The sequence below is a fragment of the Nannospalax galili genome, unplaced genomic scaffold (assembly GCF_000622305.1).
Source record: "Nannospalax galili isolate Female #2095 unplaced genomic scaffold, S.galili_v1.0 scaffold448, whole genome shotgun sequence".
NCBI classification, from domain to species: Eukaryota; Metazoa; Chordata; class Mammalia; order Rodentia; family Spalacidae; genus Nannospalax; species Nannospalax galili.
Genome location: NW_008359324.1, coordinates 274,666 through 298,497, shown reverse-complemented (window position 1 = coordinate 298,497; position 23,832 = coordinate 274,666). Strand labels below are relative to the sequence as shown.

The 23,832-nt window shown below is 38.2% G+C and overlaps 1 protein-coding gene across 7 annotated transcripts in view; it reads left to right on the top strand.

The window, feature by feature from the left end:
• The window catches only part of Ascc3 (activating signal cointegrator 1 complex subunit 3), a 379,245-nt gene that overhangs the window by 254,626 nt on the left and 100,787 nt on the right, over positions 1 to 23,832 (top strand). For all 7 annotated transcript variants that reach the window (XM_029558579.1, XM_029558580.1, XM_008822937.3 and 4 more), the window contains 4 exons: positions 4,230 to 4,367; positions 4,461 to 4,581; positions 5,731 to 5,863; positions 11,152 to 11,277. In XM_029558579.1, coding sequence (XP_029414439.1) covers positions 4,230 to 4,367; positions 4,461 to 4,581; positions 5,731 to 5,863; positions 11,152 to 11,277 — 518 coding nt within the window. The remainder of the gene's footprint in view (positions 1 to 4,229; positions 4,368 to 4,460; positions 4,582 to 5,730; positions 5,864 to 11,151; positions 11,278 to 23,832) is intronic.

Genomic DNA, 23,832 nt, shown 5'->3' with positions numbered 1-23,832 from the left:
CACTAAATAGGGAACAGAAACAAATTATTTAAAAATTCAAAACTTAGGCCAGGTGTGGTGGTGCATGCCTTTAATCCCAGCCCTTGGGAGGCTTAAGTAGGTGTATTTCTGTGTGATCAAGGCCAGCCTGCCCTACATAGTGAGTTCCAGGCGAGCTGGAACTAGGGAGACCCTGTCGAAAAGTAAAAACTAATATGCAAAACAGAATAGGGGTGTTTGTAGCTTGTTATGGACAAGGAATTGATAACCTTAATAAACACAAAGGGCCAGTAAAAAAAAAGAGCTGTCATGTCTACGAAAATGAAAAGGTAATTAACAAAAGAAAACAGCCAGGAAATAAGAAGAGTGTTTAGCTGTCACTACTGATCAAAACAATTAGGAATAAACAGAAATATATCCGTTTTTTTTAATGGTTTTCAATTGATTTTTTAATATTCTTTTTTAAATTTTTTATTGAATTTTTGTGACTGTTCATACAATATAACTTGATGGCATTTAGATCCCCCCCCGCTCCTTCCTCACCTTTTCTCACTGCCCCACCCCAATTCAGTATACTTAGCTGTATGTACACAGTACAGCCTACAGAGTCTGACTTGTGTCCCCATTGTGTGTCCCAGTGAGTCTCCTAAGATTCCCATGCCTGTAAGAGATGTCTCCCCCTTTCAACATCCAAAAATTCATATGGAAGCACAAAAGACTCTGGAGAGCCAAAGCAACCCTGAGCACAAAGAGCAGTGCTGGGGGAAGGAGAGTTAATATACCAAACCTCGTAAAAGCAGCATTGTATTAACACAAAAACAGACTTGCAAATTAATGGAACAAAATACCAGATCCAAACAAGAGTGCCTGCAATTATAACACTTGATATTTGACAGAGGTGCCAAGAACACACACTGGAGGAAAGACGGCATCTTCAACAAATGGTGCTGGAAAAATTGGATCTCCACGTAAGGAAAAATGAAATTAGACCCATACCTATCACCCTGCACAAAAGTCAGCTCCAAATGAATCAAAGACTCAGTGTGAAGCCTAAATTGCAGAAACTATTAGAAGAAAATATATTCAATACCCTACAAGATACAGGTGTAGTAAAGGACTTTCTAAACCAGACATCAGTCAATCAGGAATTAAGGTCAACAGTGTACGAATGGGACCACATTAAACTAAAAGGCTTTTGTACAGCAAAGGAAACAACCAATTGAGTGAAAAGGGAGCCTATAGAGTGGAAGAAAATCTTCACCAGCTTTTTATCTGACAGAATTAATATCCTGAATATACAAAGAACCGAAAAGAAAGAGAGAGAGAGGGAAAGGAAAGAAAGAGAGAGAGAGAGATCACTCAGTTAAAAAAATAAGCTATGGATCTGAGCAGAGAGCTCTCAAAAGAAGAAATAAAAATGCCTACAAATCTTTAAATGTTACTTTAAGGCTAAGATCACCTTAAAAAGTGTTCAGCATCCTTAGTAATTAGGGCAGTGCAAATCAAAACCACTTTAAGATTTCATCTGACCTGAGTTGGAATGGTGGAATTGAAGAGATGAAGAGAACAAGTAATACCAAATGCTGGTGTGAGTGCAGGGAAAGGGGAACTTTCATCCAGTGTTGGTGAACTGCAAACTGGTGCAATCCCTGTGGAAATCAGTATGGCGATCTCTTAAAAAACTAAAAATAAATCTATCATACTATCTGGTTACACTCCTTAGCGTATACTCAGCGGACTCATCCTACTACAGAGATACTTGCACAGCCATGTTTCTTGCTCTTTTCACAATAGCTAAGAAATCGGAGCAACCTAAATGTCCCTCAACTGATGAATGGATAATGAAAATGTGGTACATTTACACAATAGAGTTCTAGCCAGTGGTTAAAGAAAAACAAAATCGTGAAATTTGCAGGCAAATGAATGGGCCTAGAGACTGTTGTACTAAGTATCACAGACTCACAAAAGATAGGTGATGTAAGTTTTCAGAATTTTTGAGAATGTGCTATGTTTATGATTAATTGTAAGCTTTTCTAGAAGATAAGTTTTGAATAGGCATGAGTGTCCTTTAAAAATAGTTTAAAAAAAAAAAAAAAAAAAAAAACTGGCCTAGAGAGGTTGCTCAGCAGTTAAGCACACTTGCTGTTCTTCCAGAGGACCCATGTCCAATTCCCAGGACCTACACTGTGGCTAACAGCTGTCTGTAACTTCCATTCCAGGGGTTCCAACACCCTCTTCTGGCCCCTGTGGATACTTCAGGCACATGGTACACTTACATACATGCAGTCATACTCATAAAAATAAATAAAGGGGCTGGAGAGATGACTCTGGTTAAGTACACTGACTCTTCTTGCAGAAGACCCAGGTTCGAATCCCAGCACCTACATGGCAGCTAACAACTGTACATAACCCAGTTCCAGGGGATCCAACAGCCTCTTCTGTCCTCCGCAGAGACTATATGATGCAGGTGCACATACCTACATGCAGGCAATACACGCATACACATAAAATTTAAAAAAAAATTTTTTTTAATAAAAGGAGTTTGAGCTTACAGTTCCAGGGGAATTACAGTCTGTCTTGGTGGGGAGGCATGGTGGCAGGAGGTGGCTGGAGGAGGAACAGCAGAAGCTAAGTTCTACATCTTCCAGTAGGCACAGGAAACGAGAGCAACTGCAGATCCAGCATGGCTTAAGAACTCTCTAAGCCCACTCTAGTGACATGCTTCCTCCAGGTTAGCCACACCTTCTAAGACCTCCCAAAACAGCGCCATCATCTGGGGACAAAATGTCCAAATACTTCAAACCTATGGGGAACATTTTCATTCAACCCATCAATAGTTATATAAAATAGCTATACAAATAAAACATCTAATAAATCATAAGCAGCATTATTTTAAAACAATTCATTGATACATATTTTACTATTTATTAAACATGAAAGCAAATGTGAATATGAGTGAGATGAATGTGCTTGTTTATTTTTTCTTTTTAATTTTTAATAACTACATGATTAGAAGAAGCATTTCATTACAGCTTTAACATATTCAGTAACACACTGCAGAGCAAGAGTACATCTCTTTCACAAGTGGCTGCAAGTTTCTAGGTTCACAGTTGAATTAATACAGTTATACAATATTGAACTCAGTATAAGCCCTGTAAGACATAAAATTGAATGAGTTTTTATCCTTTAAAAAAGATCTCCATTTCAATTTAGAATATATTGTTCCTTTCAGAAAGACTCATTGTTTTTGCTACTAACACTGAGATGTTGGCACATGCATCTCTAATCTGTATGTATCTGATTATTACTACTCATAATCGGTTGCACTTGGATCCTTGGTGCCTGTGTATGTCTATAAAGTCATTGGGTAGATTTCAATGGTAATGTTTATCACCTCTACTAATTAACATGACGTAAATTTCCATGTTTCCTCCTCAAAAATAATAAAATATTTTTAAAAATGCTGACATTTAAAAAATAAATATTTTTCATATATATTCATTTTTTCCCATTGCTAGATTTACATATAAAGCTAGTAGATTCTATTGCAAGGCTTTAGGGGAATTAAGTGTGTATATGATTACTATTGTTTCTGATTAACAGGTAAACTGAGGCACAGAGAGGTTATGTAAGTTGCTCAATGGCTACTCATTTCAGTCTTAAAGCTTTGTTTGAACAAGTTTAGTCTGAGTGGTGTGATTATTTCTGATTCCTTTTTTAAATTTTTTGTTTGCATTTTCTTAAGTTGAGCACATCCAAAAGATAAAGACAAAATTGGGGCTGGGTGGGGGGTGGAAAAAGAGACTTGAGTCATTTTAGGCAGTATTTCCTCATTAAAGAAAGACTATCATCAGATTTTTTTCTTTATGCATAAAAATTTAGATGGAATATAGAGTACATGTATTCACCAAGTAGCAATTCTTTTTACTTAACTCACTTTTAATCATAACTGTAAAGGGGCTCTGTATTTATACCCATTTAATAATTATCTCAAAAAGCAAAAAATGTAGGGCCGGGCATGGTGGCGCATGCCTTTAATCCCAGCACTTGGGAGGCAGAAGCAGGCAGATCTCTGTGAGTTCAAGGCCAGCCTGGTCTACATAGTGAGTTCCAGGACAGCTGGGGCTACAGGGAGACCCTGTCTCAAAAAGACAAAAAAGGAAAAAAAAAAAAAAAAGGTAAAAAATGTAATCAAATGCTCATTTTGAAGCAAATGCGCTTATATCTTGCACATGTCCTGTTGTTTACAGATGGAGAACATTATTGGAACAATACGAGATTCCAACCTGAAACTGACTTTAGCCTTTGGGATAGGAATGCATCATGCTGGGCTCCATGAAAGAGACCGAAAAACTGTAGAAGAGCTATTCGTGAACTGCAAAGTTCAGGTACTGTTTTTTTGTTAGAGCCTCCATGAACACACAATTAAAAGTAAAAATTTTTATTTTACTTGGATATAAGATATTATCTTCGTCTTTTAGGTTCTTATTGCCACAAGCACATTAGCCTGGGGTGTAAACTTTCCAGCTCATTTAGTAATTATTAAGGGAACAGAATATTATGATGGGAAAACAAGACGTTATGTGGATTTTCCAATCACAGGTAATCTCCTTTCAACAATATATTAAAATCTTACTTTATTCTTAACAATTTGTATTTGTTTGAATTAAATTTTGAAAATTCTTCTCATTTAAATATGTAATAAGCAGGTAAGGAAAGTATTTTGTTTTGTTCTCAATGCAAATACTACACAAAATACTTTAACTTTTTATTTAATTTTAACTTACATAATATTGGTTTCAAGTTCATAAATAAAAGTATTGATTGATAACCACTAGGACCAATCAATTTTGACTAAGCATTACAATTAGTAAATTTCAGAAGCTAAATAATTTTTTAATTACAAGTTCTCTCAAACATTCCTACAACTTGTAAAAGAAAGAAATTTTATTTTCTTAGTGTGTGGGTGGGAGATAAGACCTAAATAGACTTATTATCTGTAAGGGGGGAAAAGGAGTCAAATGACTTCACTGAAGAGATTTTCCTATATGTGTTTTACTTTTTCTTGTTTAACTAACATAGCAGTATTCTTTTATTTTTATTTTGGATGTATGTGTGTGGTGGATATACAAAGTCATACTATGTTGGGCGCATGTGCCTGGGGACGCACCTGCGTTCGTTCGTACGTAGGTCCATTTAGAAGTCAGAGGTTGTGATCGATTGTATTTTTCAGTCACTTTCCCCTTTTGTTTACTGAAGAGGAGTCTCCAGTTGAAGCCAGAGCTCATGTAGTCTAGCTAGCCAACTTGTCTTGGGGATCCCGGGTCTCAGCCTCCCAAGTGCTGGGATTGTGGATGGCTGACATAGCCTTCTGACTTTTCTATCAGGGCTGGGGATCAGAACTCTGGCTCTTATGCCTGTGTAGCAAGTGCTTAGCTATCTCCCCATCCCTGAAAATAACAATATCCTTGAAAAGCATTTAAATCAATTAACTAAAGAGGACTCTAACCTTCATTTCACAAATAGTGTAAACTACCCTTTTTAAGAGTGGAGTTAACGTCATAGTCACCTTATTATCGAATATAAATTTTCCAATTGTATCTCATTATGTAGAAGTAGCCACCAGAGGTAGCATACGTTCTCTTAAAATGCCTGTTGGCTTTGTTTCCTGCTGTTAGACGCATGCCCTGATCAGGAATGATACCTTGGTGCTTGGTAACACTGTAGAACGCTTTGTTCTATCCTCTGTAGATGTGCTCCAGATGATGGGTCGGGCTGGAAGGCCGCAGTTTGATGACCAAGGCAAAGCTGTGATTCTGGTTCATGATATAAAAAAAGATTTTTACAAAAAATTTCTTTATGAACCTTTCCCAGTAGAATCAAGGTAAGTTTGGTTTTAAGCTAACATTAAAGGACTCATTTCATAGTAAATTGGTGTTTTCTTGGTTATGTTTTACAAGATAAATGAACTATTTAATGTAATTATCACTATAAGACAAAATGCAATTGTGAATTTTTTTGTTTTTAAAAGAAGCAATCAAGTACACTCTCTGGCTAATGTGCAATAGTTCGCTGGCTCTAACACAAGAGCTTGGCATTGAACAATTTAACTCCTTGTTATCCATAAAGTAGAAATGATAGCCATGCTAGTTTCTGATGGCATATTTGTAGTGATCTGATGAAAAATGCTTGGAAACAGTGTCTGTTGTATAGTAAAGTTTACTTTGCTGAGGACTTTGGGTTTTCCTTGGTATTTTGTTTTGTTTTGTTTTTTTTGTAATAAATTAACACCCAAAATATAGTGCATGAGGGGCTAGAGAGATGACTCAGTGGTTAAGAACACTGGCTGTTTTTGCAGAAGACCTGGGTTCGAATCCCAGCACCTACATGGCAGCAAAAAACTGTCCATAACTCCAATTCCAGGGGATCCAACAGCCTCTTCTGTCCTCGTGGGCATTGCACAACATGGGTGCACTTACCTACATGCAGGCAAAACGTGCATACACATAAAATAAAAATAATAGAAAAAATAGTACATCCAATTAATAATTTAGATTATTAGCCTCTTTCAGAAATATCTTTCTTCTTCTTGTATCCGCTGTTCCTTCCAGTCTTTTGCCATTGTCTCAGCTCACACTCCCATTCCTTCTCCAGATAAATATCTTCCACTTGTAACACTGCATTTAGCCTTTTATCACAGTCCTTCTATGTAAACTATATATCCTTTATTATACTCTAACAGCATTGAAAATAAACATACTTTTGATTTGAAAATTAATTTGTTATTGGACTTATCGTAAATGCTAACGAGGTTTTATTTTATTTTAAAAAATGAAAATAAATATTCTAGATCTCAGCTAACATCATGCTAAGAGAAAAATATGTGACCATAAATTTAAATGTTAAAAAATCGTTTTTAAAATTATCTATCCCTCTCAGAAATTTGGAAAAATTGGCAGATTGAACTCAAGAAAGAAGATTAAAGCAAACTTGATATATAAAAATAGATTTGCATTAGAGAAATTTCAATGCTAAAAGTTGGTGATTGGGTTTTGTGTGTGTGTCTGTCTGTCTGTCTGTCTGTTTTGGCTCTTATCTGTGTATGGTCCTAGGGATTGAACCTAGGGACTGAGGCATGCTAGGCAAGAACTCTACCACTAAACGATATCTACAGCCCTCTTCTTACTTTTTATTTTGAGACAGAGTTTCACTAAATTGCCCAAGTTAGCCTTGGACTCATTCAGCATATCAGGAAGGTCTTGAAATTGCAGGCTTCATGCCTCAATCTCCTCGGTAACTGAGATTATGGCCTGCACCACCAGGCTTTATTGTTTGCTTGTGTCTTTATTCCACAGATGAAGAAAATTGATGCATGTTTCTGTCTAAGTCTAAATATCAGGATTTAAAAGACAATATAGATATTAAAAGGACAGTCAGATATGAGCAACTTTATACAAATAATTTTTACAGTTCAGATCAAATAGTAAAATTTATTTTAAAGATACTAAAACTAACATAATGAAAAAGTCTAAGTAATCATTATTAAATAGGTCAAAGCAATTGAATCCAAAATTTAGAATCTTTTCATAAAGAAAGCATCCAAGTTAGATGCTCCATTATTTAACTCTTTGTCATATTGAAGGAATAATATTAGTCATAAATGAGCCTTCTAATAAAAGAAAAGCTAGGAATAATCTAATAAATTTGCTTAAATTTTTTTGAGAATTTCATTCATGAGTACTATATTTATAACATTTCCACCCCTCCCTTTTCCCCTTCCCAATTCCTCCCATGCTTCTCCACCACTCCCTCTCAAATTCATTACCTCTTCTTTAATATTATTTTAGAGAGAGAGAGAGAGAGAACCTCCTGAGTCCTATTTACTGTTCATTTAGTGTTGTTCATGTGTACATGTGTTTAGAGCTTTCCAGTTGGAATTGGATAACCTATCAGGAAGCTCATCCCTAAAGAAAACTGATTCTCCCTCTCTCAGTAGCCAGTATTTGCCTGTAGTTCCCCAACTGGGATGAGACGTTGTTAAATTTCCCCTATCCACACTGACATATCAGTTGGTGTTGGTATGGAGATTTTATTTAGGCAGCCTTTTTGTTGAAATTTCATGAGTGCATCTTCCCTGCTACATCTAGAAGACACCATCTAGCAGCGGGTATCCTGATTGTCTGGCTCTTAGACTCTTAGAATCTCTCTCTTCCACAATTTCTCTGAGCCTTAGGTATAGGGGTTGCATTGTAGACATACCAATTGGGACTGAGCACTCCACAATTGCTTATTTATTCTCTGCATTTTGAACAGTTGTGGATCTCTATAATAGCCTTTGTCTGCTTCAGAAAGAAGCTTTTCTGATGAGGGGTAAGAGCAACACTTACCTTTGTATATGCAGATAGTATTTAGGATAAACTTATAAATTTTATTAATTTAGGAGAGTGGCAGTAGTAAGGTCTCTGCTATTGTCTATGACCTCTCCAACCACAGGTAGTTTGGTAAGTTTATAGTACCAGACATGAATTTTCCCTGTTGAGCAGGTCTTAAGTCCAATTAGACAGCTCTTGGTTACCCATAAGTTAGAAGTGCCACTCTTGCACCATTAGGGATATTTTGCTAGTCCCGTCATTGTTGTGACTCATAGGCTATTTATAGCTGGGTAGAACTGCTGATAGCTCCCCCCCACCCCCGTCAGCTTGTATAGATCCTTCCAATACTATAAAAGCTAGTACTCAGAGAAGAGGCTTCCATGTCATTTTCAGCTTGGTTCTTCCAAGACCTGTGCCTAAAATGTATTTTGTCTTCAGCAATAGGATCTTACCTTTCAGGTTCAGTTAGGCAACCAAGAGCAATGGCAATAGCCCATGTTGTTTGGGAAGTTTCTCTGACTCCCCTGACCAACAACTTGAAGGGACGCTTCCCATGTCTGGCATTATTGGGTTTGTTTTCCCTCCTCTGTGGCTTTTTCAGACATCCTTGGTGCTCTCTCTATTTTATCTTTCCTTCTTTCCTCTCCTTCTGTGTAGTCCTTCCACTCTATTTAATGCTCCCCCTAATTTTTCCCATTTCTCCCTGAATAATACTGTGTCCTCTCTAGAGCTCCCTCTCCCCTTACCCCCATGATCCCTTTCTACTTTCATATCTTCTGCAGTTACTTGAGGTTGTATTTCCATGTAACAGTTCAGAGCTAGGATCCACAAATAAAGAACACATATCTTCTGGGTCTTGGTTACCTTACTCAGTATGTTTTCCAGTTCCATCATTTTCTACAGATTCCATGATTTCATTTTCCTTTATAGCCCAATACAATTCCATTGTATGTATTTACCAGATTTTCATTGTCCGTTCTTTGGTTGAAAGACATGTAGATTGTTTCCATTTCCTGGCTATTATGAGAATAGCAATGAATATGGCCAAGCAAATATCTCTATAGTAGGATATCTAGTCCTTTGGATATATGCCCAGGAGTGGTATAGCTGGTTTCTGTTAGATCTACTTTTAGCGTATTGAGAATTCTGCACACTGATTTTCATAGTGACTACATTAAAAAGAATTTACAGACCCATGTCTCTCTTGATGTGGTCATCCAAAACAAAATATTACTAATTAAATCCAACAATGTATAAGATCACAGCCAAGTACAATTTATTCTATAGATGTCAAAAGTGTTACCCAAAACATGCGAATCGAACTAGATAGGACAAAAACATACGAGAAAAGTCATATGACCATCGTGTGTGTGTGTGTGTGTAACATATATATTAAAGCATTTGACAAAATTCCAAACCATTTATAATAAAAATAATTAAGAAAAAAAATTCCTCTGATTATTCTGCAGTAAAAACCTAACGATGTTTTTAATTTTCTAGTGCTATGACTACTGTTAATGTTTTATCTATTGTAGAGTGTGCCATAGTTAATTCATTTCTCTGTTAATGTTCACCTAGCATTCCAGTTTCCTTTTCTTGTCTATAATGTTACAGTGAAGCATTTTGCTGTTCTAATCTCACATGCAAATGTTTCTCTCACAGATTTTAATGAAAATGTGAAATTGCTAGATCATAGTCTTTGGAAAAGCTATTTTGAATACTTCTATATTTTCCTATGTATCATAATTATTTAGCCCTGGATTTTGTTGTATATTGCTTCCTTTTTTGTATTTTACATAAGAAACTAAAATTAACCTGTTCTTTTCCAGTCTTTTAACACCTCTGATCATCTTTGTATACTCTGTATTACCTAATGGAACAATGTTTTGTTTTACAGGGACTTGCTGTTTACTGAATGAATGAAGGCTGTAGCTTTCCTTTCTCATTTATCTTGTCATCCCATTCTTCCTCTTTAACTTTCTCAGATATATTTTGTATTTACTTTTGAACTTCAGACTTAAATGTTCTCCTATACACTCCCAAGTTTTCTCTTCCCCTCTCTCGAGTTTCATCTTCTTTCTGAGGGTTTCTAGCTCCTATTCTACCAACCTGTATTTTATTTTTCTATCTAGTCATTCATTCCCCATTATTGGTAACAAAAATTACTATCTTTTGAATCCTTACCAGATGACAAGTACTGGTGATTGTTTTCATCAGATGTGTACTACCTAACTTATTTTGGGAGAGTGCTGTATCATTACAGTGTTCTTGGACATTCCGTCTCTGAGTTCTTTATTCATGTTCAAATGAAAGTACAATATACTTTTTTTACAAGAAAACAAGAACATAAGTATATGTTTACTAGTTAATATGTTGAGTTCGTGATGTTGAGTGGAATGTTTGTAAAAGAATTTTTAAACAATTATCAACAAATAATCTGCAATAAATTATGTATGAATTATATGCAGTTGTTACACTAATACGTTTCTGTATCTCAGAACATAAAATCTAGATCATGAGGCTGAAGAGATGGCTCAATGGTTAAGAATACTGGTTCTTGCAGAAGACCCAGGTTCAAATCCCAGCACCCACATGGCAGCTAACAACTGTCTGTAACTCTAGTTCCAGGGAATCCGATGGCCTCTTCTGTCCTCTGTGGGCATTACACAGCACGGGTGCACTTACCTACATGTAGGCAATACACTCATACACATAAAATAAAATAAATCTGGATCTTGACAGTGAGATAAATGTGTATTTAATGTTCATGCCTGTTTCTTGTGTCTTGTTCAATATATAGCTTATTAGGAGTGCTTCCTGACCACTTAAATGCAGAGATTGCTGGGGGTACAATAACATCTAAGCAAGATGCAATGGATTATATCACCTGGACTTACTTTTTCCGACGTCTTATCATGAATCCCAGGTAAGGACAGTACTCTAAGAAAGGGCAATTATATATCTTTCTATTGTGCATTGAAAATACAAATATTTAAAACAAATTGCAAATTTGTTTACATAGTCTGAAAGGGAGAGCTTCTAGAGATATGACTTTGCCAGAAAATCAGTTATCTCTAGTATGGCTGCACTATATTAGACAATGATTAATTAAATGCATCTGCTGTTACTTTTAATTACCTCAGAATCATTTTGCTGTGTAGTTGAGAGACTGAAAAAACTGAAATCATTGAGGAATTTGCTAAACTGAATGGTAGTGACTGATGTAGACACAGCTGGAGATAAGAGAAGACAGAAGGTGAAGCTGGAGGGGAACATGAGGTGTTTCTTAGGGTCAGTAAGAACCCTTCAAGGGAAAGTGAAATTGGGGTATGTCTGATCTTGTTTTACTCTTGACAATATGTTATATCTTCATTTAGCACTTACTCTTTGTGAGATACTGTCCTAGTCTGTTTCTTCATTGCTGTGACAAAATACTCTGACCACTACCAACTTGGGGAGGAAAGGGTTTATTTGTCTTACATCTCCCAGGTCGCAGTTCATCAGGGAGCCCAAGGTAGGAAGGAACTCAGAGCAGGAACCTGGAGGCAGGAGCTAGAGCACAGGCCTAGGAGGAACACTGCTTACTGGCTTGCTCCCTGGCCGCTGCTCAGCCTTTCTTATGCAACACAGGCCCACCTGCCCAGGGGTGGCACCACCCACAGTGGGCTGGGCCCTCCCACATCACTCATCAAGAAGATGCCCTTCAGACATGGCCACAGGCCAGTCCAATAGAGGCAATTTCCCGATTGAGGCTCCCTCAACCCAGGTGTGTCAAGTTGACACTAAAGCTATCCAGGCACAGATACTGTATCAAACCCTGAGATACAAAGATGAGTATATCATCCTGTGTTCAGTAAGTAATCTTTTCATGCACAAGTTGACACTAAAGCTATCCAGGCACAGATACTGTATCAAACCCTGAGATATAAAGATGAGTATATCATCCTGTCTTCAGTAACTAATCTTTTCATGCACAGAAGACATGTCTAAGTCATAAAGATGTGTATTTAAGCCTGTGAGAGCCATAGCTTCATACGAGCAGGCGGCACTTCATCCAGATCTGGAATAAAGAACAGGAAGAACAAAGGCCGAAAGCAGGCAGATAAACAGAAGCAAAAGGTCCTGAGGTTTTAGGAAAATTTTAGGGAATATGAAAGATTATTGTAGCCAAAGGGGAAACAGTATGGGAAGAAGATCGATTTCACCCAGGCCAAGCTTCAGAGGCAAAAAGACTGTGTCCTGTATGCCAAGCTTCTGATCCTGCTGGAAGCCTAAGAGAGGATATGTAGCTACATTAGGTTTTGCTTTGTTTGGATTTTTACAATATTTTGATAGGGCATCGGGGGGAATGAGAAATACTTACAGCAGAAAAACCAATTAGGAAGTTGTTTGATAATAGGGGAAAGATGATGAGAACCTTAACACAGAAGAAATGGAGCAAGGGTCAAATTTGAGACATTCCTGATGTAAACATTAAGCCACTGAGAGGTCTTTGACAGAGAAGTCACGGTAAAAATGTCATTAAAAATCTTACCTATTGATATCTTAGGAAGTGTCTTCTCAACCAGTGTTTCTCCTAACACTGACAGCAGTTTTAAAACTCTGTGATTTAGCTCAGAGTTCCTTAACTGTTAGGGTTTGGGGGAACATGGCAGTAAAGTTATCTAACACTACACACTTTCCGGAGGAAATAGGAGTAGAAGCAAGGAGTAGGCTTTCCATGTATCTTCATCCAGCCTTGCTTGATAGTGAAAAACTGGAAGCCAGATACTTCAAAGTAACTTCCCAGTATCCCTTAACTACTTTGTGATTTGAAGCCAGGGCTTGGGGGTGGTGGGGGGAGCCAGGGCTTTGGCTCAGAGCACTGTTTCTTTTTCAGCATTATCCTATATTAACTTTTTGATCATGAATTGCTTAATTTCTCTAAACTTCCCTTTCTTCATCTGCAAAGTAATAGGCTAGCTCTTTTACTTGGTCATCTTGAATCAAATAAGCTAAAGCCACCCTAGTTCTGTATTAATTGTAAAGAACATAATGAGTAGCAGTTAATGAGCTGTGATCTCATACTTCCTGTCAGTTGCTTTGCTGGTCTCTCCCATCCCACAGTCCATTTTAAGAACCTAATTATTTCAGTAAGCTTTTATTATTGGCACATAAATGAGTTCTTTAAAAAATTAAAGTTTCTTTTCATATTATGTCTGCAGAAGCATGGTCCTTTATGTGTGTTCTCTTTTTAAAAAATTATTTTTTAGCTTTTAGCTCTTCATTTGGAAAGAACTTAAGGAGAAAAATACTTCAGAAGTGCTAAATACACAAAAATGCTATTTACTCCTCTTCTTGCTAAAATTTTATACATCCATAGTACAAGTTCAAAGTCAGGAAATTGACATTGATACGTACTATTAACTACCACACGGTCTTGATTCACTTTCACCTCTTGACCTACTAATGTCCATTTCTATCCAGAATACAAGTTAATATCCTGCATTACACTTAGTTGCTGTTCTAGCTTGCTTTCGTATTGCTGTGATGAAAACACTGACCAAAGACAACTTGGAAGAAAAGGGTTTATTTGGCTTAAAAGCACAGTTTATCATCAAGGGAAGGCAGGGCAGGAACCTGGAGCTGAAGCATAGGCCACAGAGGAACACTGCTTATTGGCTTGCTCCTTGGCCCATGCTCAGCCTGCTTTCTTATACAACAAGGACCACCTGCCCAGGGGTGGCGCCCACCCACAGTAAGATGGACTCTCCCATGTCATTCAACAATGAAGAAAATGCCCTACAGACATGGCCACAGGCCAGTCCAGTGCTCGACCTAAGTATGTCAAGTTGACAACTAATGCTGTTCAGCAGAGTTGCCTTGTCTCTTTAGTTCTCACAGTGGTGTGACTTTTTTTTTATCCTTCTGTGCCTAACAGTCTTTTTGTTTGTATATTTTAATAGATACTTTGTTTTAAAGATACGGGCTTTTATTATATATATATCTTAGACTTTCATTGTTTTTTTGTTTGTTTCTTTTTGAGACAGGGTCTCCCTGTAGCCCCAGCTGTCCTGGAATTGGCTATGTAGACCAGGCTGGCCTCAAACTCACAGAGATCTGCCTGCCTCTGCCTCCCAAGTGCTGGGATTAAAGGCGTGCGCCACCACACCAGGCTATCAATGTATATTTTTATTGAATTTTTGTGTGTTTCATACACAGCATCTTAATCATCTTTATACCCTCTTCCCCACTGACAGTCTCCCATAACCCACCCACTGGATTTCAGGCATTCTGTCATTTATATTAGACCTGTCGAGTCAAGTTGGTGTCTCCTGATGCCCCTCCTTGCAAGTTCATCCACTGGGGTCTAAGCCGCTTATCTAGAGTCACTCCATTAAAGAAGGTCAGCTGCCCAGTAGGTCCTCAGCTAAGACTGGGGCCTGCTGCCCATTTCCACAGTTTTGTGCTGGGATTTTGTCTCCTTGAATTTGCATGAGTCTTATGCATGCAGATACCATTGCTCTTTTTCATATGAGTAAGGTCCCAGGAGCCTGTAAGACTTTCCATATGGTCTTGTACCTCCTCCTCAGGCTATCCAATCTTTCCACATCCTCTTCCACAGTGGTCCCTGAACCCTGCGTTCATCACCCTCATCAGCTCATTAGCCACTCGTCAGCTAAGGGACACTTAGGTTGCTTCAATTTCTTAGCTATTGTGAAAAGAGCAGTAACAAACAAGTATCTCTGTTCAAGTATCTCTGCCATTAGTATCTTTGTTTTTATGCCAAGGAGTGGTATAACCAGGTCATGTAGTAGGTTCCTTTTTAGTTTTTAGAATTCTCCATAATGCTTTCCATAGTGATTGCACAAATCTGTAACCCCACCAGCAGTGAATGAGAGTTCCCCTTTCCCCACATCCTCTCTAACATTTCATATCATTTGTTCTCTTGATCTTACCCAGTCTGACTGGGGTAAATGGAATCTTAAAGTGGTTTTAATTTGCATTTCTCTAATTACTAAAGATATTAAACACTTTTTGGGTGCTGCTTAGCCATCTTTTATTTCTTTTGAGAACTCCGTTCAGACCCATATCCCATCTTTTACTTGAGTCATTTGTTTTCTTGATTCTTTGTTTTTGTGTTCTTTGTATACTATAGACGTAAAACCTCTGTCAGATGTGTTGCTGGTGAAGATTTTCTCCCACTCTGTGAGATTTCTCTTCACTTTCCTTGGTTGTTTCTTTACATGTACAGAAGCTTTTGTTTAATGAGATCCAACTTGTTGATTGTTCACCTTAATTCCTGAGCATCTGATTTCTAATTTAGAAAGGCCTTTCTTGGAACTGGAGAGATGGCTTAGTGGTTAAGAACACTAGTTGCTCTTGCAGAGGACCTGGGTTCGTGACCCCAGCACACATATAGTGGCTAACAACTGTCCATAACGCCAGTTCCAAAGGAATCCTTCTGTCCTTTATGGACATTGCATGACATGGGTGCAGTTACACACATGCGGGCATTTCACTCATACACATAAAATAAAAATAATAAAATATTTTAAAATAAAGTTAAAATTAAGAAAGTCCTTTCTTGGACCTGGGTTCGTGACCCCAGCACACATATAGTGGCTAACAACTGTCCATAACGCCAGTTCCAAAGGAATCCTTCTGTCCTTTATGGACATTGCATGACATGGGTGCAGTTACACACATGCGGGCATTTCACTCATACACATAAAATAAAAATAATAAAATATTTTAAAATAAAGTTAAAATTAAGAAAGTCCTTTCTTTTTTATGCAGTGCCGTGGAGGTCAGTAGAGAGCTTCTGATTCCCCTGGAACTAGAGTTAAGGACAGTTCGTAGCCACTATGTGGGTGCTGGGAATTGAACCCAGGTCCTCTGCAAGAGCAGTCAGTGCCCTTAACCACTGAGCCATCTCTCCAGCTCCCAAGAAAGTCCTTTCTTACACCTGTATTTTGTAGGGTATACCCTATGTTTCGTTCAAACAGTTTCAGAGTATCATGTCACATTAAGTTATTTGATTCATTTGGAGTTGACTTTTGTGCAAGGTGAAAGATAGGGGTTCAGTTTCATTCTTCTACAGGTAGAGATCCAGTTTTGCCAGCACCATTTCTTGAAGATGCTGTCTTCTAGTGTATTCTTGGTACCTTTGTAAAATATCAGATGGCTGAAATTGTATGAACTCATGTTTGGGTCTTCAGTTATGTAGCACTGATCTATGTGTCTGTTTTTGTGCTGGTACCATGCTGTTTTTATGACTATAGCTTTGTAATATAGTTTGAGATGTGGCGTGGTAATCTCCCCAGTATTGCTTTTTGTGCTCAGGATGGCTTTGGCTATCCAGGGCCTTTTAAGATTCTAGATGAATTTTTTAGGGTGGTTTTTTTCAAATTCTCTGAAGAATGTCATAGAGATTTTGATTGGGATTGCATTGAATCTATAGATTGCTGTAAAATAGTCATTTTCACAATATTAATTCTTCCAATTCATGATCATAGAAGGTCCTGCAATTTCCTGTTGTCTTCCTCAATCTCTTTCCTCAAAGTTTTAAGTTTTTCATTGTAGAGATCTTTAATGTCTTTGGTCCAGTTTATTCCTAGATTTTTTTTTTTTTTGAGGCTATTTTACTTGGAAGGATTTCCAAGTACTCTTTCTCTGATTGCTTGTTATTGGTATGTAGAAAGGCTACTGATTTTTGTAAGATTGATTTTGTAACCTGCCACTTTGCTGAAAGTGTTAATCATTTCTAGAAGCTTTCTGGTGGAATTTTTGGGATCTCGTAGGTATAATATATCATCTGAAAATAGGGATAATTTGACCTTTTCTTTTGCATTAATTTCCTTCTCTTGTCTTATTGCTCTAGTGATAGTTTCAAGCACTATATTAAAAAAGGTGTGGAGATAGTGGACATCCTTGTCTGGTTCCTAATTTTAATGGGAATCCCTGCAATTTTTCTCCATTTAGAATGATGTGGGTTTGTTGTACATAGCTTTAATTATGTTGAGGTATGTTCCCTCCAGTCCAATTCCCTCTAGGACTTTGAACATAAATGCATGTTGGATTTTGTCAAAGACCTTTTCTGCATCTATTGAGATGACCATGTGGCTTTTTTTAAAGTCCATTTATATGATTAATGATGTTTATTAACTTGCATATATTGAACCATCCCTGAATCTCTGGAATAAAGTCAGCTTGATCGTGGTTGATGATCCTTTTGATGTCTGTCTGTGTGTGGTTAGCAGGTATTTTGTTGAGAATTTTTATATCTATGTTCATTAGGAATATGGGTCTATGACAGATATGACATAGTTAGGGTTTTCTCTAGGATCTATGACCTCTCCTGTCATGAATATTTGACTATGTTTACAGTGTCACATGAGCTTCCTCTCATTGAGAGGACTTTAAGTTCACTTGATTACTACCACCACCCCAAGATAAAAGTACCACTACTGCACTGCTATAGTTTGTTGTGCTGGTCATTGTTGTGGTTATTAGGCTTCAAAGCTGGGGTTGGACCACTGATGGATTTTTCTCCCTTAACAGTTCGCATAGTATCCTCCAGAACTATGAAAGCTAGTCTTCAGGAAGGAAGCTTACACATTAGTTTCAGCTCCATTGTTGCAAGTTCTATGCCCTAAGTATGTTCTGTCTTCAGCAGTAGGGTCTTACCTTCATATTCTGGGAGGTAATCAATGGCTGTGGCAATAGCTTGCGTTATTTGGGGAGTCTGTTGGCCTACTGTGATCAACAGCTCGAAGCGAGGTTTCTCCTATGTGGCACTTGTGTTCTTGTTGTATAACCTTTAGTTATAAACACGCACTTACGTTCAGATACTGTATGTGTATTCAGTCTTGCCTCTTGACAAATGGCTGGTTTTTCTATAGACTGTCCTTCAGTTTGGGTTTGTCAAAAGTTTTCTTGCATCATACCTTTAGACAAGAATACTGATGGAGTGACTAAGAAGATATTCTTCTCTAGAGGTCCTTACTGATTTCAAACATCACTTGTACATGAGGGCCTTCACAGTATGCTGCACCATTCTGTTCTTCATCAAATTACAGTTTTATTTTTCCAGCAGTAATATAAACACTGCCACACAGACTTTGACTTCCCTCCAGCATTTCAGTTTTACTGTGTCTAAAGCTGAATTAATCATAAAACTGTCAAAGTTTTCTAATATCATTTTCTAATATCACTTCTCATCTCTGCCATGACTTCAAACTTGAAAATTTTCTTAATTTTGTGTATGAGTGCTTTGCTTGTGTGTATCTCAGTGCATGATGTGCATGCAATGTTCACAGGGACCAAAAGGGTATCAGATCCCCTGGACCTGGAGTTACAAATGGGTGTTAGCTGCCATATAGGTAAAACCTACATCCTTTGCAAGAACAGCCAGTGTTCTAAACCACTGTTGGGTCATCATCTCTCCAGCCCTTTAATAATTTTTGTTTTAGATTTATTTAGCTTTTATGTTATGTGTATGAGTGTTTCACCTTAGTGTGTGTATGTGTACCCAAGGAAGCTAGCTAGAAGAGGGTGTTGGTTCTCCTAGAACTGTAGTTTTATATGGTAGCAAGCCACTATGCAGGTGCTGACAACCCAACCAGGCTACATTGCAAGAGAATCGGTGCTTCTTAATGCTAAGCCATCTCTATGGCTCCTAGAATTTTTTAAAATTTTCTCTCTTCCTCATTTCAATAGTTTTTCAAATGCTTCTAGTCTATCCCCAGTGTAGCCTAATTTTTAATCCGCCAGTGGCGGCCGCTCCTCCGTTCTCATGAGTGCCACTCCTTCATTCTCATGGGTGTCGAGGCAGCTCCTCTGCTCACCCTGGGCTGAGGCCACTCTTCTGCTCGCCTTGTGCTGCCTCCTGTTGTCACCGCTTCTGCCCGGTCCCAGACCCCAGGGCTGGTGAGGAGACTGTGTCAGCAGAACCACATTCAGACACAGGAGACCAGGTTCAGTGACACAGGTCTGGTTTATTGCAGGAAGGCACAAGCTTATATAGGGGTAGTGGTCCAATCACAGCACAGCAAGTAGGATACCTCAGTAGCATAACAGGTTTAGTGTCCTATCACAGTACAGCAAGTAGGATACCTTATTAGTATAACAGATTTAGCATCCTATTAGCATAACAGACTTAACATCCTATCACAGAATAGCGGGTAGGATGCCTCATTAGCATACTGGGTTTCATATTACAGAGCCTGAATTCCTGGAAACCACGAGACCCTGACAGTTGCAATATCACCCTAGGCTCAAGCCTGTCTCCCACAGTGTTGATCAAAAATTAAAAGCATTTATGTAAGATGTGGAAGCTAGATATGGTTTAGTTTTCTTTAAGTTAAGATAATGAGTAGGAAAGTACACAGGGTTTTTTGGATTTGTTTGGTTTGGTTTTTTTCTGAGAGAGAGAGAGAGAGAGAGAGAGAGAGAGAGAGAGAGAGAGAGAGGAGCCAAGAGCACAGTTGGAGACACTACACATTAGAATAGGGGGTCCCTCAGGGAGGGAACTGTAGTAGGCATCATTCCCTATTCTCATTACAGATTGTCATTTATTTAATAGTATTATAATGAAGAAATCCACAGGCAGCTCTAATAAATAATAATTGGGGTCAGAACAAGAAGCAGAAGTAGGTGATGAAATTTGAAGGGGAAGTGATAGTGTGTCTTTGATCCAAGGAACTTCTTGGGTATTGGTAAATTCTGTGTCTGCTCATGATTGTAGCCATACTGCATACAAATAATCAAGTGTTCCCTAGTTCACATTGCCTTACATGCTTTACCTGATCATCTTTACCTAATGGGAAATTTGGGGACTGGGACTCCAAAGAGTGCACCACGTTAATGACTTGACTTAGAGCAGTTGCTATCTGTTTCCTTTGCTTCTCCTGCCCCTTGACTAATAGAAGTGTCAGGTGTTCCCCACCATCTCCTGAGGGACCAGAATAGATAAGAAACCTTTGCCCTCACCACCTCCTAGACACAAGCACTTCTCATTTTTGGCCTCTTGCCGCCAGTCTTCTTTGTGCAGTGCACCCTCCCCTTAAATCAGCTAAGCTTTGATAGTCGTTTAAGCCCAATCACATATTGATAAATACAGTTTCAACTAATACTCAGGAGGCAAAAGTATCCACGCTTGACCATCCATGTGTGTTTGTTCCTTTAGTAACCACCTAGATAAATATTTTGAGATACCTAACTAGTTTTCACCAAGACTACTGTATTCTGCAATACAAACGTGTCCCCAAGTTTTGCATGTCACTTCATCAGTCTAGAATATAGAAATGATTAGTTTTTTAAAAATAGCTCAGTTAGTGAGTTGGAGAGATGACTCAATGGTTAATAGCACTGGCTGCTCTTGCACAGAACCTGGGTTTGGTTCCCAGCACCCACATGGCAGCTAACGACCATCCTTAACTCCAGTTCGAGAAGATCCAACGCCCTCTTCTGACCTATGTGGGCATTGCACAACATGGGTGCACTTGCATAGATGCAGGCAATACATGCATATACATGAAATTAAAATGATAAATAAAATATATTTTAAAAAATAGCTCAGTTAGTAAAGCTCCTGCTATGCTGAGCATGAGAACCCGAGTTCCTTAGGGGCCCTCTTCATCTCCCTAGCACTGGAATTTCAAATGCATGGTTTCTGGGGATGGGACTCAGGTCTTAATGGTTGTACCACTAGCACTTTTCAGATTGCACTATTGCCCCAGCCCATAAAATATCCTTTATATAGTAGACATTTAAAAATTAAATTTCTGTGTATTAATTCCATCAACATTTATTATTAACTATGTTCCAGCCATGATTCTAGATATTTTAAGAATATGTTCATTTTTTTAAATATTTTATTTATTAATTTTATTTTGTGTGTATATGTGTATAAGTGTACCCATATCCACGGAGGTCAAAAGAGGGCATCAGATCCCCTGGAACTTGAGATACTGACAATTGTTATCCACCCTGTGGGTGCTGGGAATTGAACACAGGTCCTCTGCAAGAGCAGCCAGTGCTCTTAACCACTGAGCCATCTCTCCAGCCCTGAGAATGTATTTGTAAAATAAGCAAAAATGTCTACTCTCTTGATGCTCACATTTTCTGAACAGAATAAATTTACAATTTATATTAAAGGTTAATGGGCACTTCAAAAAAAGCAGAGTAAGGAAGATTGGGAGAACAGGAGTTAGAGTTGGGAAATAGGGGTTGCAGTACTTAAAGGAAGTCACAGTGGATCCCACTAGTTAGAGGTGCTAACAATCCAGCAAAGAGTTCAGAGAGGTAAGAAGTTTGACCATATGAATATCTAGTGAATAACACTTATGGAGAGATAAGTCATTCCCAGGTAGGCAGGCCCAGCATATTCCAGTATATGTGTGGCTGTTGTAAGGTAAGTGGAGGGGTGGAGTGGAGAAAATGGGCTTAGGAATGTAGGAGGCCAGGGTGAACAGACCAGGCAGGACCTTATAAACCAGGTTCTGACACTGGATTCCATTCTAGATGAATTGGGCACCATTGCAGGGTTTTAACACAGGAGAAGGACTGATTCTTCCTGTGCCATAAGTCAGGTCAGTTATAATAATAAATCTTGTTAGTGGTTTACATTTCCAATTGTGAAACAGTAATTCTGTGATCCTTTTTTTTTTTCAATCAAACAAGTATTTATAAACTACATACTTAATCGGAATGATATTTTAAAATACAAAAAAAAAAAAAAAACAAAATTGAGGGGGCTGGAGAGTTGGCTCAGTGGTTAAGAGCACTGACTGCTCTTGCACAGGACCCAGATTCAATTCCCAGCACCCACATGGCGGGTAACAACCATCCCATAACTCCAGTTCCAGGGGAATCCAACGCTCTCTTCTGACCTTCCCCAGCTTTGCATGACACGAGTGAACTTACACACATGCAGGCAATACACTCATACACCTAAAATAAAAATAATAAATTTTAAAAAATTGAAATATACAGGAGAAGAGCCAGGAGTGGTAGTACACACCTGTAATCCCATCACTCAGGAAGCTTCATCATGCAGAGTGCCACAAGTTTGAGACCATGCTGGCGTACGTGGTGAATACCAGGTCAGCAAAGCCTACCCAGCAAGACTGTGTCTCAAAACAGTTTGATTAATTAATTAACAACAAAAGCAGTAGCTTCAGAATTAACACCACATGGGGAAGTTCAAGGCAAAATAAGAATTAGGTGAAAGAAGAATGTTTTATAAGTAGCAAGTGCAGTCATTAAAAGTTTTAGTAGTTTACAAGTGAAAAGGTCACTAAAACATTGTCAAAATATATAGAGCAAAGACTGATGGAAATCTAAAATTAAAGTTTGACTGAATTAAAGTTGCATGTGAATACATTTAACATACCTTTAAAAACAAAGTATCAATGAGATACTTTATAAAATATAGGCTTTTGAATAAAAATTAACAGATGAATTATTTTTATCTTTGTGTATGTGCCCTTAAAAAGAATATTTAGCACTCGAAAAAATTATGAATAAAATTTATCATATGATTAGACCAAAGAAATCTAAACATGTTTCTGAATGCAGAGGTTATAAAGCTGTGTTCTTAGTATGTAATAAATCAGATAGAATATACCATGTACTAAATAATGGACCACAGAAGTGTTCTGGATTCCACATTATTTTGGATTTGGGAATATTTGTATATGCCTAATGAGATACTGGGAAAGGTATCTGTGCTTGATAGCCTTAGTGGCAACTTGCCCCTCTCTGGGTAAAGGGAGCCTCAATTAGGGAATTGCCTCTATTGGACTGGTCTGTGGCCATGTCTGTGGGGCATCTTCATGATTATTGAGTCACAATGGGAGGGCCCAGCCCACTGTGGGTGGTGCAACTCCTGGGCAGGTGGGCCTGTTTTGGATAAGAAAGCAGGTTGAGCAGGGGCCAGGAGAGCAGGCCAATGGGCAGCATTCCTCCACGGTCTGTACTTAGCTCCTGCCTCCAGGTTCCTGCCCTGTGTTCCCACCTTGTACTCCCTGATGAACTAGGACCCAGGAGATGTAAGCTAAATAAACCCTTTCCTCCCCAGGTTGGTATTGGTGAGAGTGTTTTGTCACAGCAATGGAGAAACAAACTAGAACAGGATCCATATATAAGCACAAATTCATGTATGTTTCATACAGAGGGTATGCTCATAGCCTGGAGATAATCATATGCAAAACATTTAGTGTACCTACATTTTGACCTCAGTGTGTTAGAATTTTCCACTCCTGATCACTCACAGAATTTCAAATTTTGGAGCATTTCACATTTTGGTTTTCATATCAGAAATGCTTAACCTGTAAAACCAGAAATAAATGATAAGAAGAATGAGCCCCAAAATCATTCTAATGGCTTCAGGTTTTAAAACTTTCTCCCTGTTCCCTTCTTTTTTCCATACTATGCCAAAAGATGCATTCTTTGTGGAAATCATGCCATATTAATTCTGTCTATTTGACAGTCTGGT